This window comes from Dermacentor silvarum, chromosome 8, assembly GCF_013339745.2.
Source record: "Dermacentor silvarum isolate Dsil-2018 chromosome 8, BIME_Dsil_1.4, whole genome shotgun sequence".
Taxonomy (NCBI): Eukaryota; Metazoa; Arthropoda; class Arachnida; order Ixodida; family Ixodidae; genus Dermacentor; species Dermacentor silvarum.
This window is the reverse complement of record NC_051161.1, coordinates 16,801,316-16,819,309: the sequence shown is the minus strand read 5'-3', so window position 1 is coordinate 16,819,309 and position 17,994 is coordinate 16,801,316. Positions and strand designations below refer to the sequence as shown.

The window sequence follows — 17,994 nt, the reverse complement described above, 5'->3', positions numbered from 1 at the left end:
GAAAGTACGACCGCGATCCATTGCTCGCTTACGGAAGCGCATTGTTCCGCATCACAGCGCTCACAGCTTGGCTCTACCCCGTCGATATACGTCCGCGCAGCTATACAAGAGAGCTTTTTGCAGTTCAAGCCGGATGCAGCGACGCCCACTTGCGAACTGACTATAGACGTGCATGGCATGCAGGGGATTGGAGTGTAACTTAAGTGTGGAATAACAGCATGCACGAGGTGCACCGTCGATTTTGCTGGCTTGTTCGTCGGAAACGACTCCTGAATACGTGCAGCATACAGTATGCGCGTGTTACAGATAGGATATGAAACAATCGGAAGCGTTTCCAAGAAGCCGACTATAGTAATACGGCTTGGGTGCGGAGGTGAGGAAGAAAGAGTCCCGTTAGGGCGGTCGACTCCGGTGGTGCATACGAAAGCCCACAGTGATAGCAGCGTGACGTGGCGGGAGAGACATTTGGAGGTATGCGATCCAAATATTAGTGATTCGATTTAGGATCGAAGTTGCTGCAGATAAACGCACCCCCGCTGTAGATGGTGAATCATCGAGCGGGCCAGCCAGTATTGCATATCGAACACGTCGGCGGTCGGCGACAAGACCTGAGCTTTGGGCGGGAGGGCCTTTCTCTTGAATGTTCTTCTTTTCGGCCAGGGGTCAGTGCGTTCATTCACTGAAGCTGCATTCCTGGTGACGCTATCCAGAGCCCTTCACTATGGGTCCTGTAGTGTTGAATCGCTGTATGATCTTTCTGAATCTGAACATATATGTGTTCCTTTCTATATATTGTTCGCGGCTTTATATTAAATTAGGGACGACTAAAGAGTGAGCTACCTCATGATATATGGGGGAGCTGACGAAGAGTGCCGCGATGCGCCAATGCGGTTATATATGGCCTGATACCCGTATATATGGCAGAACATCTGGGCCCGAATTCACAAAAGCTTATTAGTTATTACGCTAGAATTGTTCGTAAGAAATAACTTCAGCCAATCCGGATGCAAGCCATTATTATCTATAAGGCGGCCGGCCAATGGCAAAGAGCACTTACGAAAGAAAAGCTTTGTGAATCTGGCCCATGAGTCGTATCGGGTTCGAGTCTTTAGGCCCCAATTCTGTCGCCGCTAGAAGTTTACCAGGGTGATGTCACCGTCATCGGATGTCCCGAGAGGGTTCTTAGATCATTTTACGCGGTCTCAGTGTTCTCCTTTTTGTACAACCACAAATGACATTGTTGCCAAGCGTCTGTGTTAAAGATTTTCATGGAGACAGCCGCCATATATCTGGTATCCATGCACTAGCAAGTGATTGCCCGGTTCCCGGTCATTACGGTGCCTCAACCGGAAGCCCGCCATCATCAGGAGCCCCTTTTCTATTCTCTTTTATTCCCCTTACACCCTTTCCCCAGCACATGGTAGCCAGCCGGTCTGAGAACTGGCTAACCTCCGTCTTTCCGCCTATTCCTTACGTAACAGCGTTTCCTCAATGGCTGGTTTTCAGGCGCCTGCCACTGACGATAACGATCGGCGTGATAGCAAAACGATCACCGTGATGATAGGCCAATCGCGAACGGCACTCGTGTAAGATAAGTTCTGCGAATACGGGCCCTGGTGCCGTATCGTTTAATCATTATTTCTCATTTCCCATTATTTTTGCTCTCCGTTATTGGCTGGCAGGACGCCACGCCTACATTATCACCGGTATTGACTGTTTGTTGCAATGGGCAATAAGAAAATAGTAGAAGTGGTGGAAAAGAATCATTATGTAATCCGTATTTCGGGTCGGTATGGTGTAATGAAAGGATCCCTTTCGCTCGATTCTATCCATTTATTATCATCCACCGGTCACCACCGGCCCATCGTGGCGATGACGGATGGATCTTATGAGCGCACCCTTTGAAACAGCGTGGCAGAGGATGCCACCTAGTTTGTCACCTTTTACCTTCTGTCACAATACCAATACCCTAGACGGAGCGCCGCTCGGACCACTGGCGAAACCCAGAAAGGTGAACTGGAATAGAACTGTTATATTATATCTTCGCCCTGGATATCCGCCCCCTGGAGGTTCAGAGGGTGTTTTAGGGTGCCGTCATGGAGATCGTACATTTCGGGAGGTGTTCGAGTTTCGGGACTCCTCTCCTGGATACACCCCTGACCTGACAGGGCACATACTCTCAAATATGTTAACACCCTTCGAGGCTTATCTTTTCCCCAAACAATAATCGTCATCTGTCTCGGGTCCGATGATTTCCTTTCTTTAACACTACTCGCTACTTTTCTGTCAATAAGGCTATACGTCACCGCGATGCGCGCCGGCCGTCCGTGATCTGTAAGTACTATATATGCACACAGCGTTACAAAAATGAAAGGCATGCACTATAGCTGACGATTATTGTTTGGAGAAAATATAAAGCCTCAAAGGGTGCTTTCTTTTTTTATTATTTTTTTAAGTGTGCCCGAACCTGACCAACCTGACGGAGACTCACCTGTATTAAGATGTGGGGACGGACTCAGTTCCATGCATATATCGCCATTTTTCGATGTTCCTTTTATACTAACAGTGTTCGACGGGAGTTTGAAACCGGAGTATTTCTCCCGCGAAAGGAGCCTTGGGCCTTTTCTGGCGGCGTCCCGTGCTCTCTTCCTCTTTCGTTTTACTTTGACGTTGGATGATCGGCGATAGCCAGTGTCGAGCCCTGGACTTAACGACGCGGCGGACGGTCATGAGGCTGACAAAGCGCAAGCAGCTTTGCTCTGGTGCCGGTCCGATTGGACGCAGCGGAAAATAGCCGCTCATTCATCAGCACTCCGGGCATCCTTTTCGTGATTGAAAGTTCCGTACAGCCTAAGTGCGCTGTCAGCGACGATCGAGTCTCAAGAATAGCACTGCCTTCTTTGGCGACGCGCCGGCGCCACACGCTAACTCGACGTAATTAATGTCCCGCTCTCCCACCTGCGTCGCATGCACATTATATACCTTCATAGAGGTCGTTTGGGAAAGGAGGCAAGGCTGATGGTGGGGGGAGAGGCGAGGTTTAGTGCAGAGCGCATGTCGGCGGCGCAAAGTGTCGCGGGCGAAGCGGGATGGGGCGGTGCAGCCTGTGCCTCGTGCTTCCTGTTCCTTTGTCCCCCGTCTTCGCGCCACGGGCAGCCAAGCGCCGTGACAAAAGGTCGAGCGGCGAGGAGGCCACAGTTGTCGGCGGGCCGCAACAAAAAGCGCAATTATTCGCGCGACCCGCGACAGTCGCTGGGGGTTTAATCAGGCTCGTTAGACGCGCGCTCACTCGAAAGTAGAACAACGAAAAGTGCGCTCGTGCCCGGCCTTTGTCGCCGTCGTTGTCGAAGCGCGCGTCTGAGCTTTCCCTTTCACCGTGTCTTTAATTTTTGGAGGGGGACGCCGTGCCGCAGGGATGTGTCGTATATATACGCCTGTAATCGCAGCCCTAAGGATATAGGAGCTCAGCGCTATGTACCAAGAGGTGTTTGAAGTGCGCGCCGGCCGCGCCGATTCATTGTGGGGCCCCAAGCGTCTTGATTGCTGCAGGTTGCGAATGCGAGGTGCTCATATATAGTCGCGTGAAAACAGCCGTAAGAAGTCGACTGATATGCGTAAGACTGCGAGACCGCTTTCGGGTCTTTTATCAGGCTGCCCCGATAGCGCCCGCTCAAAACTGTGACATAAAAAAAGAAAGAAAAGAAAGGATGCGCGCGTGTGTCATGGGGAAGAACGAGAGGGGAAAAGGTGGAGAGGCGACGGAGCGTGCGTACCTTACACGAGTATAAACACGGCGTCCCGCCGTGATACTACATGATGCCACCAGGAAGTTCAGGAAGTTCATGTACTACTTGGCAAACTCGCACCGGCTCTCGTTCCGCGTCCCGCAAAGGCGCCGCTTATTAGGGCGAAGGGGCGAGTACGTGATCCCGTAAGAAGGCCGCTTGCGTCGCTGCGCGCCGCAGCCCGTGGTGTCATTTTAGCAGAGCGTTACTGTATATACCGCGAGCGTTACCGTATACCGGCTTCCAAGACTGCGCATGCACGGAGTTTAGCGGGCTCAAGTATAAGTTTACCGGAACGCTCCGCCGTATACCGTGTTTGCGCAACAACATGCGTGGCAGCACCGATCTTTATGATAACTACAAAATAGCGCTTATTGTTTGTGTTTAGCGTGAGCTGAGACTGAGCGATGGCCGATTTCACCATTTATTTCTGGCTATTACGACGGTGAACAAGTATCACGGGCGAAGTATAGGATCGAGGCGGGCAGCCTAGCTGGGCTGCCATGTTGTTGCACAAACACGGCATACGGCGGAGCGTTCCGGTAGAGTGTACTAGTTTCCAGTACACTCTAGTTCCGGTAAACTTATACCGGAGCCCGCTAAACTCCGCGCATGCGCAGTCATGGCAGCCGGTATACGGTAACACTCACGTGACTGCATCGCTCGCTCTGCACGCGCGAATACGAGGACGCACCTGCCTGCTGACGGGCATCGGGATCGCCGGTGCGTGGTTCCTGCTTATATATATACAAGCGGCACCCCGACGCCTTTTAATCGGTTACAAGGTAAAGCTTTCGGAGTGCTAAAAGTAACGGAAAGTTGTTGCTTGGCTATATATAGTTGGCGCGACATGATGAATATAACTGCGCTTCAAGACAAGGACACGCAACAAGGGAGACATGATACGACAAGGATCTTCCGAGGCAGCTTGCACAAAGCATTTTACCAGGGGATAAATTCATCCAGCTTTGTGTGAGCGGTCTCTGCCTCTCTCATAGCTAGAGTTCCCAGCTTTTGAAACAGAGCGCGCCTTGAAGTATGCGTGTTAAGGAATATTATATGAGGGAACTCGATAACGAGACTGGATCACGTCGAACCATTTGAAGAGGTGACGCCTCAATAAATACAGAATATGACAGCCTGCACTCCGTGTCACGTCTTTCTAACTTGTTTGTACCTGGCTATATTCACGGTTCGGAGTTACCGATTCCTGGCATTAACGATCTTTCTTCGTAACAAACCACGCGGGAGACCCGGCCCGAATTATTCGTGCCACTGCCTTTGAGGTTCTTGTTCAAAGCTTACAATCAACTTTCTTTATACATGGCAAGCTGCAGGGTGTGTTCTGCAACATTAATTAGTATGTGTAAGGGCAACGCAAGAATATCGAAAAGTGTGTGTCTGCGGCGTAGGTGATGCAAGATATCTTGTTGTTATTGATAATGTACAAAATAGCTTAGGGCTTGAAGCTTAGGTCAAATTTTTCATGAAGGTGGTGCTCCTTCACGCGAAACAAGGACTAGGTTCCCATGTTCGCACTTGTTTTTTTTTTTTTTTTTTTTTTCTTTTTTTGAGCAATGAAACCTCGTTGCGCACCTTATTCTCTTCGTGCAATAAACTGTTCGTCACACACGAATACAGAAAAATTCTTTATTGAGTCTATCAACAGGGGATAAGAAGAGTCTGCCAGCACAACTGTTCCGACGCCGTTGCATCTGTCACTCGTCGCCAGAAGTTCTTGCAAAAGCAACACAACAAAGAAACAGCGGAGATCTCGGTAGACGCGCGTACTACGACCTGACGAGAAGAATTGCAATATCAAAAGACCTACACAGTATTCAAGAAGGCAGCGAGGTGATTTGTCACACAATGTTATGATACAGACGCACAAACACACGTATACGCTGTAGCCGAAAAGCGCCGACGACAGAACACGGGGAAGAAATGCTCTAACAAACAAAACAAAACAAAACTCAACAAAGTCTATCACGCTAAAACTGATCTGTACAAAGCACGGGAACCTCAGTGATAGGTTGTCAAGATATTGCGATGAGTTAATGCGCCATCAAATCAACCTGTCATGCTTCGGTTGGCAACAGCTTTGTTACTGGTGACAGCGAGCGACAGAAGGACGGACGGACGGACGGGGTCGGGAGGGGGGGGGGGGGGGGGGGGTAGGAGGGCGGGGGGCTCGCGCAAACAACCATAGCACACAAGTGTATGCAACAATTAAATACGGTTAGTAAAGGTTAACAAAACACAAACAGGAAACAAGAAAGGAGGTGTGTTAACATCACGTAAACTCTGAAAATCTGGTAAGCAGATAACCGGCCATTCCTTAAAATCTGGCCAGCGCCATGGCTTGCGTGGTCGCAGGCGCAAGAGATAGAGAGAAAGAAAGAAAAATACCGCCAGCAGGCCTGAACGGAGCATTCAAAACAGTGCACAGCAAAATATAACCGCGCGAACGGAACTTGCACAAGTATAGGTTCAGCTGACCCGCAAGTCTGAACCGCGGTATACATGTGGCTAATTCGTGTTGGCGCGTCGCGTGGAGATGCCTCAGACGACGTGAAATGTGGCCACCTTCTCGCACACACCTTGAGAACATCACTTCCGCTCCAGAGGGTGACCCATGCGAGTGTTCTGCTGTGTGAGAATGCTTCGAAAGACTCAGTTATGGCTGCCCGTATTGCACGTCTATAACACAACGACTGTGTAATTGTCTTTCGTGTATCTAACACACTGAGATATATGTAAGTTTGTGGGCTCGCACATTATCGTCTACAAACAGCCTCAGAGTGTGGACGACCAGAACATAACAAACAGGCACTGTGCCGTAAATATCGCAATGACAGCTGTAACAAGATAAGACTTTGCTGAATAAGACGTCTACAGTATCTCCTCTTTTTCTTTTTTCATTAGACCACTGTTTTCTGGTCATGCTGTGCGCATATCCCGTTAGAGCACTTTAATCTACTTAGGTAGGTTACCGCGGCCAAGAGGGCTAATTAGCATAGGAGAAGGCGTTGCCGAACGAGTTGAACATGTCGCAGAGGACCAACGGCCATTGAAACAAATTGGTAGACGGAACAGTAAGGAACATCAACGTAAGTATGAAAGGACTCGCACAATTTTTGAAGTTTACCTAGTCGTCACGCCGTGTACGGCATGACAAAAAAGGCACTGACCTACAGGGCGCGTTGTTACAGTGTTTCATTAAATTTCACGACACTCACAAAGTTCCCGTTATCGAGGCCTGAACTGTTGGTCCCAAAGTTTTCCATCACTGACAGTGTACCACGGCTGGTGTCACATGCACAGCTACAAATAGCTAGAAAGAGTAGGGCCGCTTGTCCATCTACAGAAAGGACCTTGGGAGCACGATTAAGCCGTTCCGCGTCCACGACGTCGAGCACGCATTCTGCGCACCATTTCAGTCTCCACGTGCAGCCTTCATGATCCGAAATACGCGAGCGTCCTGACTTGAGGTCAATTCACAAACTTCCACTGAAGGGTCTGTCCCGCATCTCACGAACGCTGTTTTAGAGACGCCACCTTAAAACAAATACAGTCAGAAGAAAGCGTGCACTAAATGCAATGCCCCCAAACCTTTTCTCTAGTTCTTATTCTTTTTTTTTTCTTTTTTTTTACAATTTCAGGCCGACTATACTCACACCAATTTTTGTTGTTGCATTTTGCACCCTTGTTTCCTGCCTTACTCTCCTCCGGTTCGCCATTCAATGCCTGGTCACATGACGTTACCCGTGAGGTTAAAGAGCTGCGACCCAGCCCTTTGGAGAAGGCAGCGCAACCCTCAAACCTAAACTGAATTGTCTACACACAATCCGGAATTCCTCATGCCGACGCCTGGTACTCTCCTTCCACGCTGCGCTGTTCGCTCTCCTCTGAGCGGCCTTGTTCTGCCTGCTCGGGTTGGTCGTAGTAGTAGACGGCGTTCCAGTCGCTGGGTTGCGCGAGGTTTGCACGTGGCCTTCGGCCTCCTCCTCCGTAGCCTCTCGCGGGCTGATCGTAGTCCTCCTGGTCGTAGTCTGACGGAGGCGCGGGCTCAGGCGTCTCGGGTCTTCCGTAATCGGGTGCTGGGCCTGGAGCCGGGCCGGGATACGGTGCTGGCGCTGGACCTGGAGCCGGACGGGGAGCTGGAGCCGGACGGGGAGCTGGAGCCGGGGCGGGGTATGGGGCTGGGGCTGGAGCTGGAGCTGGAGCCGGGGCCGGGTACGGGGCCGGGGCTGGACCGGGAGCCGGGGCAGGGTACGGGGCCGGGGCTGGACCTGGAGCAGGACCGGGTCTTGGGGGTGGAGCTGGAGCCGGAGCCGGGGCAACGTATCCCTGTCCGTCGGGAGCACCACCGTGGGGACTCCACGAAGGCCCGGGCTTGTAGAGGTCGCCGTTAAGGTTGTAATAGTTGGGCGCCTCGTCGCAGTTCACGTTCTGCCACCAGTCGCAGACGAAGTACCGCTGGTTGAAGATGGTTCCCACGGGGCAGAGGAAGGCGTCGCTGCGACCGTCCGACTGACAGATGTGGAACACCTAGGCAGGCGCGGTGAGAGCAGTGGGCGACGTCAGTGAAGCAGGAATAGCACCATGACTCAACAGAATGTCCCGGACAGTACAAATCTTTCGCGAAATGATTGCGGATTCCACTAGCATCGTACTTGTTGAGCAAAGTGAAGTGCTATTCACACCATGATGACCTCAGAATATGATCTCATCTGCCCCCAAATTACCACTTAACCTCCAAGTAGTCATATACAGCAAGAGCTGGAGTCATTGACCAAGAACATCATTAAACACCTCCTTCATCGAACTCACTCATAGAACAGTTTGCCAAGCCGCGGTAGTAAAGATAACTATAACTAACTAATTGAACTAAACTATCGCGAGCAGTCACCGCCAGGACGACGACGAAGATATTGTGTGTCTTCATGCTCGCTGTGTACGGTCGAGACAGCGTTACACGAAAAAGAAGATCCGGGCATCTCTACACTAGCAGCGGACTCTCTGCAGGTTTATCTGCTCCTTTCGTAAAGCGGTTCAATAAGCACGTGGGAGTCAGGTCGCCTCACGGCTTTCTACAAGTAACAATAAGCTAAATTAAACCAAACTAAGTGCGTACCTGGCATCGCGCTTCGACGTCAGCGTAGTACCCGGCCGGAAACTCCTGTGCGCTGCAGTCGAAACTGGTCTGCGGGATGGTGGTGAAAGTCGGGTAGTCAGTCTCCGGCGTACCGGGGATGGCATCCTCCAGGCGCCACTCGCCGTGGTCATCATGGCCGTGGTACTGGCCGTCGTCGTGACCGCCTCCTCCTCCTCCTCCGCCTCCTCCTCCACCTCCTGCTCCGCCTGCTCCGCCACCACCGTAACCGCCATCGCCGCCGCCGTCACCGCCGTAGCCACCGCCATCACCGCCGTAGCCGCCGCCGCCACCGCCGGGTGCCGGTCTCGGCGCGGGCCCGGGTGCAGGAGCCGGTCTTGGAGCAGGGCCTGGTGTCGGTCCTGCGTGTTACGGCAACAGCGTTGATATCTTTGGACTGGCTCACTTCTAATGTCACTTTAACGGTGTAAAGCACGACGTGTCCATACTGTATGTTACGCCGAGTTTGATGTCTCAATATTCTGATTTGAGAACGGGAAACTTGGCGCACAGCCTATAGCGACGTTTTTTTATACACTGGTAAGAGCTTTCAATTGTCGATAGTTCAGGACACAATTAAAATGTTATTAATGATTATGCTATTTAAGTTTTAAGTCGTACAACATCGCCATGACTGTAAACGAAGGTGAACGAGTTGTTCTGACTTTCCTTGATGTGCAACTGTGTTTTGGCATTACAGGGTTAACTTCGCCATCCCTGAAGACGGATACAGCCATTTAGGAAGGGACGACTTCCAGTGTCGCGAATATGGGCAGCCTGCATTCACAGAGTCGCTCGTACGCAAGTAGGATTGGTGGGAACGGGAGCCGGCCAAACGAGATGACCCGCGAGAATGCAGGCAACGTGCCCTGGCATGTAACTGTCGCATGCCAAAGCACGTTGCGAGAGCTTTCCGCTTTCAAAGAAAAACAACAGCGAAGAGACGGATACTTGTATTTACTTAAAACGAACAGAAAAGGAATCAGCGATTGGAAAAGCCAACGGGTCGTGCCAAAAGGACAAGAGACCAAGAGATGTATGCCAAGGTCCACCTTTAACGAAGCATGCAGGTTGACTCGTGAAGACCTTGGCGCAGGGCCGGGGTTATTGCTTATTTATAGTTAGTGCAAGAATGCTGCGGCAATATCGAGTGAGTCAGCCTTGCATTACGATGCCTCGAGGGTCACTTGAAATCAATTTCTGATTTTGAGAAGATTCAGAAATTCTCTGACTTGACGTGCTCATGCTTTTTGGAACGCTTTGCCTCCATAAATATAGCCTCGAGACAGGTCGTGGTTTTTCTCGGTTCCTGGTAGGTTTGAGAGTATGATATCCTTTCAAAGCAGAGTGTAGTAAGGCCGATGACTTGTCGTGCACTCTCCGACTGAAAGGGAACAGTGCGCAATGTCCTGTTTTCGCTTCGCCGATGCTAATTTTGTCTTTGAAACGAAATAAAGTCAACCCACAAAAAAGCTACTGTGAGCTGTGCGCTGTTTAAGCCAATTGACGCTCCGCTTAGATGTCAGAGAGGTACAGTGAACCATACAAGAGGAAATACATGAAGGTAAACGAGTGCAGGTTGTCGACGACATCCGCTGTTCTACGAGAAGGAAAGAGGGATTCGTAAGATGAAGAAGGAAACGAGTGGTAAGAAATAATGAAAGTACTCATACTCGCTAACAAATCTGAAGCAACCTGTCACAACAGGTTGCGCAACCCGAGTCACCTTATACACAGCACAAAAAACACTTGTGAGATCATTCGTGCGCACGTACGTCTAGTCTGCAGCCTGCAGTTGTCTAGTCCACCAATCACGGCAGAGACCTTTTTTTTTTTTTTTTTTTTTTGGCGCTCTAACGTGAGCATACAACTACAGAGGCATAAATTATCTTGTAACGACCACAGACACAGAAAGAGCTCGCGGGCAATTTATTATGAGCGAATCGGAGTGGCATAGAAAGAAAGGTGCCAATGACAGGTTATGTAGTGGTTACTTGCCTCGTGATCAATGAGCTGGAGTTGCGCTTGCTACAACAAGGCACAATACTATCATATAGGCCTGCGGGCCCTTCCTATGAGAAAACAAGAACAAATTGTAGCACTGCTGTATGTTGGGCATGTTGGTATGCAAGCTTGGATAACATACTAGCGCAAGCGTCCGCGCAAGCAAGGACGAAAGAAGAGACATAGATACCACGATGCGCTAACTTCAACAATTCACTCTCGGGAAATTCATGCGGTTGCGCATGGTGTATAAAAGTATGTATTTCCCGCGAATACATTTTTGAAGTTAGCGCATCATAATGTCTACGTTCTTCCTTCGGTCCTTCCCTTACAAAAATGGTTCTTGAATTTCTGATTACATCTTGATATGCGCTAAAGTGTTATCCAAACAACAACCTATATATAGTGCAAGATAGACACACACACGCACACACTGGCGGAAGCTTCATCCAACGTGTACGTGTTTGCGTCTTTCCTTTAATGTTGCGCCTTGTTCGAATAACAGCAACACAGCTTCACATCGCCAAAGAGAGAGAGAGAGAGAGGACAATTTGTTAGAGGAAAAGCAGGGAGGTCGACCTGAGGCCCTCTAGCCTGTTACTCTGCTTAGAGGTTAGGTGAAGATGAGAAAACGAATGAGGAATGATGATGAGGATAAACTGTATAGGATGCGATTATATCCAAGCAAGTGGTCGGAGGACCCTTTCACAGCCTTGAATTTAAGTTCGGAGATCTCCGATGGCTCACATCACCAAGTAAACGCGTACTCTACATACTGGGCCGCGGCGCTGGTGCCGGAGCAGGTCCCGGAGCAGGTCCCGGTGCAGGTCCTGGACCAGGGCCATAGCCCGGCGCTGGACCGGCTCCTGGTGCAGGTAGGTCTACGTCGGGTCCTACATTGTCGTCCCAGCTCACCCCGGGTGCTGGACCGCCGTAGTCGACATCGCCGCCGCCGCCGCCGCCGCCGGCACCGCCAGCGTCAGGCCGCGCGTAGCTGCTTCCGCCGCCACGGCCGCGCGACTGTCGGGTTATCTGCGAGACCACGAGACAAATCCGGGCTCTTGGTGCTGTAACCTCTTGCAACGTGATTTTAAGTAGCGTTGCTGCTCGACGAACTGTTGAAAGGATTACTGTCAAAATCTCTTGTCTCGTTTACGTGCCTTTATTGGTTATCTCGACCCAGTAATTACGCTATGTGGAGCCTGAATTCCTCGAGAGCGCAACAAATAATTAATTAGTTACCATTTAGCGCGATCAGTTCAAAACGCGTGCCGAGAGCAGCGTGGCTTCGGAGGTGAAGCAGGAGGCTATTCACGCCACCGAAACCTGATGTGGCGGTCTCGTGGTGGTACCATTCAGACGCCAGTGACGCGTACACACACCATGACCATGGTGCCCAAAGACGAGACCATTCATCTCACGAATGCATAACAGTGGAGACAGTGTGCCCCCAATTCGAAGCTTTCGGTGGCACCTTCCTCTACTGGATCCGGATGACTGGTGTATGCTTTAGCTGTTTGCGATATCACGTGACCATTACCTCCGGTTTCAATGACGTGAATAGTCTTCACGTATGACGCCGCGCTGCACTTGGCACGCGTTTTTGAATCGGTCACACATAAGTCGATGCGATTAATTATTTATGGCATTCTCGAGAAATTGAGGCATCGTACCCTAAATAAAGAGAAAAAAAAGGCAGGAAAAGAGGGACGCAAAATTTTTCTGTCAATACTACTTGAAAGCATGTCCGGAGTGAAACCAAACACGCCTACACGCGGAATACAGACAAGCCACAACGAACGTTACTATCAATCAACCCTTGGTTAGTAGTTGAGCTTGTTCTCATTTGTCTAGCTTCTGTGTGTGAGTGTATGAATTTCCTCCCGATACGCTACGTTACGTCATGACTTGTCCAGTCAGCTCCGAGTTTTGTAAGCGATGCTTGTGGCGAGCACCCAAAAAAAATCGTTTAGTGTGGTACCTTTCCGCTGCCCGAATCATGACGACGAAGTAATTTCGATGAACTTACATCAGCGACAACATGCCACGATTGTAGCTTCAGCTCAGATCGTTACTGACGAATAACGTTTTATGATTAAACCAGAGCGATCGTAGAAACGCCCGTGTCACCGCACATTTTTTAATTTTTTATGATAAAGTTGAGGCACAGCTGACTATTACCCCTCATAAAGGCTACTGTCTCCGACACCTTGATACATAGGAAACTCAACTCTTCTACTAGCACGTCGAGGGCCTGTATGAATAGCCAATGGCTTACAGCATTGTTGATAGCCGATTTTCTATGTTTTGCTTGTGCCTCAACATGTTATAGAATATCAAAGTGATTTTAGCCTGTGTGGGACTCTTTCCTAACAGGCATGCAGCGTTCCACTGACCCATTTGACACGTCGAAACGGCATTTAACAGAAGCAGACAGATTCTTAGTACTTTCGCTTCACACAAAGCTTTTCACACCCTGCGGCCTGCTGACCCACCGGCGGATGTTCACACTAAGTGACCGCTTTTTGAAAGGCAGCGTGGCCGCATTTTTCTTCCGCGGGCTGGCACAACTTTATCTACGTGCGATATAAGCCAGGAAGACGGCCTATAGCTGTATAGTGCCTTTAGCAAATGCACGTTTTATGTTGCGCGCCTGTGCTTTACTTGTTCTCAGCCGCTTTTGTGTGGCCTTTTCCACAGTGCTCATGTGGTCGCGGCAAAGCCAGCTTTCAGTGTTCTCAAATCATGCAAATTGCGCTATCTTACAGTCACGAGACATTAATTTTTGATTAAATAAAGAGCTAGAACGACAAGTCAGACTTTGATGTTAGGTCCTGAGTTTCCTCGTGCACAACATTTAAACTGTGCGAGTTATCTGCACCACCACGTATAAAAATCCAGTGATGTCTCATACCAGTAATGCCTTTCTTAAACGCTAACCCTCTTATGAGAGAGATTTAGCGTAGCGGAGACGTACAGCCAGCGTCCTTCCTATTGTACTGTCGTTATCTTTTCTTTCCTGAAGCGTTCTGTTTTCCTTCAAGTGCTGCAAATGTCGCGATTGTCACGAACGCGACAATCATGACATCGCGTGACGACATCACAACGTGACAATCGCGTGGCAGCTGCGTAGCGAAAACGAATCTTACCCTTCGTGGTGGCCGAGCGGAGAGGTGGACCGCCAGCGAAGCTGAGGAGAAAGGAGAGGAAGTGAAATCAGTTTAATACGATGACGTGGGCGCCAGCAAGGAACAAGCCCGAATACTGAGCAAATGACACAAGAAAAGAGAAACGTGAGCGATAACTTACCGAAGAGAATCACGCTCAACCAGAGTCTCATGTTGAGTGCGTGCACACTGGAAGTAAAGGCAGGACGAAATCACGCGTTAGAGTGGACAGTGTGATCACGCGTGAAGGTGACACTGTTTAATTAAATGATATGATGTGTTAAATAACGTTTCATGCTGGAGAGTGAGAGATATGGAGATCAACTTGAATCACAAAGGGTTCTTTGTCAGTATCAGCGGAACCTGCACACATCGTGGCACGAAAGAGGAGGATTGTATACTTTGAGATTTTAGTTCGCGGTACCAGAGTTCGAACCGACTTCCGAGCGGCGGCGCCTGGTCGACTAAGACAGGGAATGAGCGACACAACCAGAGGGAGAGTGAGTTAGCGTAGACTGAGAAGCACCATTAAGCTTCAAAAGATTTGCTCTCACGTTCGACGCCAAGAAACATCGGGCCTCACACGTTGCAGCGTTGTGCGAATGCCGCAATGAAGCGAATGAGTTCACATTCGTGTGAAAAGTGTAGCACGATTAAGCACAATCGCCACCATTTGTGCCGCCAATGCAGCTTACAACGTCTCACGCGCGACAAAAGGGTGAACGGATTCGCTTGAAAAAAAAAGAAAGAAAGAAAAGAAAAGATGGCGTGCTCGTCGCTTGCGTAATACACCACGGCGAGAGAAGCTCCTTCCATTAAAGCGCGTGTGCGCGCAGACAGGTCTTGGACCAGCGAACAAGTGTTCCCTCGACCCACAACCCGAGGTAAGCAACCGCGCAAACAAGTATACCTCGCTCGCGCGCGCCTTCACCAGCAAAACAAACTGCGACAAACAAAGACGTCTCATCTGATTCCATGTAGAAAAAAAAATGCGACGGACAAAAACGGTATTCACGCTGCTCATCGTCCTTCTCGTCACCCCACTTCTCTCCAAACACTTTCCCACTCGGTCTCACGTTATCTAGCGATTTAGCGTGAGGGAAAATGGGGCTGGAGGCAACGGCGACGACGCGGACGCCGTCTGGTACGGAGTTGAAGGCTGCCTCGGCAGCTGGCTCGTTGCATGACAACGGGGCAGGTTACGCAACGGCGACGCCACCCGGCTTGAAAGCGCGAAAACGCTTTGCCGTGATGAGGGCAGCATCTCTAATGACCCGCGTCCAGCACACCACGGCGGGGAGCCTCACACTGCGAGCGAGTAGTGCTCGCAGGGTGAGCGACTGCGTGCGTGCTCTTCGTGTGCGGCGGCGGCGGCCAGTATTGTGCTTGACCCCTGGCCGACTAGGTGGCGGAAGTGGACACTGCCGGAAACCCGGTCCAGCTGCGACGACGCGTCGCGCCGTTTTGCGCCGTCCCTTTGTCGCCCGGCCCGTCCGCTGCGCGCGTGCTCTTGTTGTGTGTTGGGGGGCGATTGGGAAACAAAAGGCGACGCCGCCGAGACCTTCCCCGCCTGCGCTGCTCATGTGCATCACAATGGCGGCTGCCTATGATAATCTTGACCCGATTCCGGCACTTTCGGGGACTGCGGCCGCGCGTCGTGGCCTGCCGATTCGCGCGGGCGCGTCGTCGGCGTCGCCGCAGTGTCGTCTGCTCTCTACGGTGGCCGAGACGAGACACGTTATTACAGTGACAGCTGTTGTGAAAATGATCTCCGAGATTAATCGCGCAAGCTTGTAAGACATTTCGGAGTCTATATTGTAGCGCAGCCAATGTAATAGAGCACATTAGCCTTTCTTATAAAAATTACTATAGAGGGAAATCTGGCGCCATAGTGTCTGCGGGAGATGCAAATATGGCGGTTCCGGCAGCATGGGAATTATGGGTGTACTAGCAGATGTATTTGCCCGAACTTCGTCCTCCTGGTTTCAAACGGCCTCCTGACTTTTAAAATTAATAATTTTAAACGAAGTATATTGCGTTATAAAGAATCGGCAAATTATTATGCGTGTGGGCCGAGAATGATTGCCTTGCTGTTTTTGTAATACTGCGATCGCTCGCAAGCTTAAAAAAGATAGAGCGTAGCAAATACCGCCACTAGAACGTCTGAAGCTACAAGCAATGATCAGACAAATCTATGTATATACTAACCGCCAGTCCCATGGTAGGTGAACGACCACAGCGCCACAGTTCCACCTAGTAATTTTTGTAGTAAATTTGGTAACTTTCGCTTCTCGATGTGTGCAACCGTGAATCATGCCCCCCCCCCCAGAAAAAAATGATAATATCGAGAATGCAACGACGCGATAGCAGTGAAAAAATAAAATAAATACGAAATATTAAATAAATGAAGGCACCGCATTGATCCTTCATTTAAGCTGCTGTCTTTCTGTTAACGTTATGCCTATCATTTAGCGTTTCTTCACTTGTTGCACGTAATTAGCTTTCGTTCAAGTCCTTTTCTACAAACCCCCAAGTTTCGGCCCCATAGGTTAATATGAGTCAGAATTTATTGATTATATTGTTGAAATAAGTTGAAAGCAAAATAAAAAAAAGAAAGAGCAACAGGTTAATTAGGAAGGTTTGCTAAATATCGTTAAGGTCAAATCTATGCAGATTATTCAGATTCAGTAGCTAGGTCTCAGGTAATTGTGCGTGAAGCCGTGAACTTAGTACCGGAAAAAATCTGCGAGTTCCACGAAGGCTATAGGACCTCGACCTTCTATAAACAATGCACGGAAGGCGCACTGATTACGGTGCGTGATTTCTTTTTGGCCTCTGTTTTGTTGTTCCGGTTGTTGACTGCCCATTTGCAATCTCAGGTGCGAGGAGATTAGGTCGACGCGGTGCCACAATTTCTGCCATCGGTTCTATAGATTCACAAAAGCTCGTCTAGTCCGTGATGATTACGCCAGAGATAGACGCTGAATCGTACGCGTTCTGTGTCTGGTTGGGCTTTCTTCTGTGTTTACGTGTGGGCTGTCCTCTGTCATTGAAGAAAATACATCTAGCAAAGACAACGCGTCTCTTCTCAAATTACTGCCGAAGTGAGAAAGCAGTCTCCAAAGGCAAAGAAAATCAGAGAAAACTTTTTAAAGGCCTCCTTAGGCGCTGCCTGCAGTGCGACGCCATTTTAGAAATATTTGTGATAGGTATCGGCGTAATAAATGAAAAAATCAAGCACACGAAAAAACCATAATAATCTTAAAGTAACATTGAAGTTCTATATCTCGCAGCGGATGCGTTTCCGATGATGCCGATTAAACTTTGACGTCAATTAACTGCGTCAACATTCACGCGAGAGGGATTATTATAATAACAAGGATCATGCTATAGCAACGACGTAAAATTGATTTATTGTTGCAGACTAGTCTTTTGGTGATTTCTCTCAAATATGTGCATGTAACTTTTTTTTTTTTCGCTCGAAGACAAATTATGCCGTGGTACGCACGTTGGTTCGTTAGAACTCTCGGGATTCAGTCCAAGAACAAGTCGACTTTCTTCAGTTGTACAGATTAAGTCACATAGGTCCGAGAAAATGCACCGTGGGTTCAAGGCTCATTAAGTCCACGAAATGAGCGGATGCCAAAGCTAGAAGACAAACAAATTAAGGTGAAATTATTGGTAGTGTTTATCTTCTCTCACGTCGCGAAGCTACGTCTGCGTGGTCTATGAAAGGACAGCGTATTCGAATGAATGGAAGGAATTTCCATGACCTCGAGAGTTCTTGAAGTCGCGCCAGAGTCTCAGCTCGAGAACTTTTTGACACTGCGCCACCGTTTGAACGCGGCAGCCATGGCGATGACTCGAACCCACGACCAAGTTC

At 49.6% G+C, this 17,994-nt stretch overlaps 1 protein-coding gene across 1 annotated transcript; it reads right to left on the bottom strand.

The window, feature by feature from the left end:
* Positions 1 to 5,956: 5,956 nt before the first annotated feature.
* LOC119461962 (skin secretory protein xP2) lies at positions 5,957 to 14,300 on the bottom strand. The gene is made up of 5 exons (XM_037723322.2): positions 14,254 to 14,300; positions 14,094 to 14,134; positions 11,721 to 11,976; positions 8,923 to 9,302; positions 5,957 to 8,336 (listed from the first exon to the last, which is right to left on the bottom strand). Exons 1-5 carry the CDS (start codon positions 14,282 to 14,284, stop codon positions 7,644 to 7,646), a joined length of 1,401 nt encoding a protein of 466 aa, XP_037579250.1. The 5' UTR covers positions 14,285 to 14,300; the 3' UTR covers positions 5,957 to 7,643.
* Positions 14,301 to 17,994: the final 3,694 nt, after the last annotated feature.

Coding starts and splice junctions, on each gene's coding strand:
- LOC119461962 (XM_037723322.2), bottom strand. CDS start 14,284: ATGAGACTCTGGTTGAGCGTGATTCTCTTCG. Junction 14,135..14,253: donor GTTGAGCGTGATTCTCTTCG/GTAAGTTATCGC, acceptor CTTTCTCCTCAG/CTTCGCTGGCGGTCCACCTC. Junction 11,977..14,093: donor CCGCTCGGCCACCACGAAGG/GTAAGATTCGTT, acceptor GTGGTCTCGCAG/ATAACCCGACAGTCGCGCGG.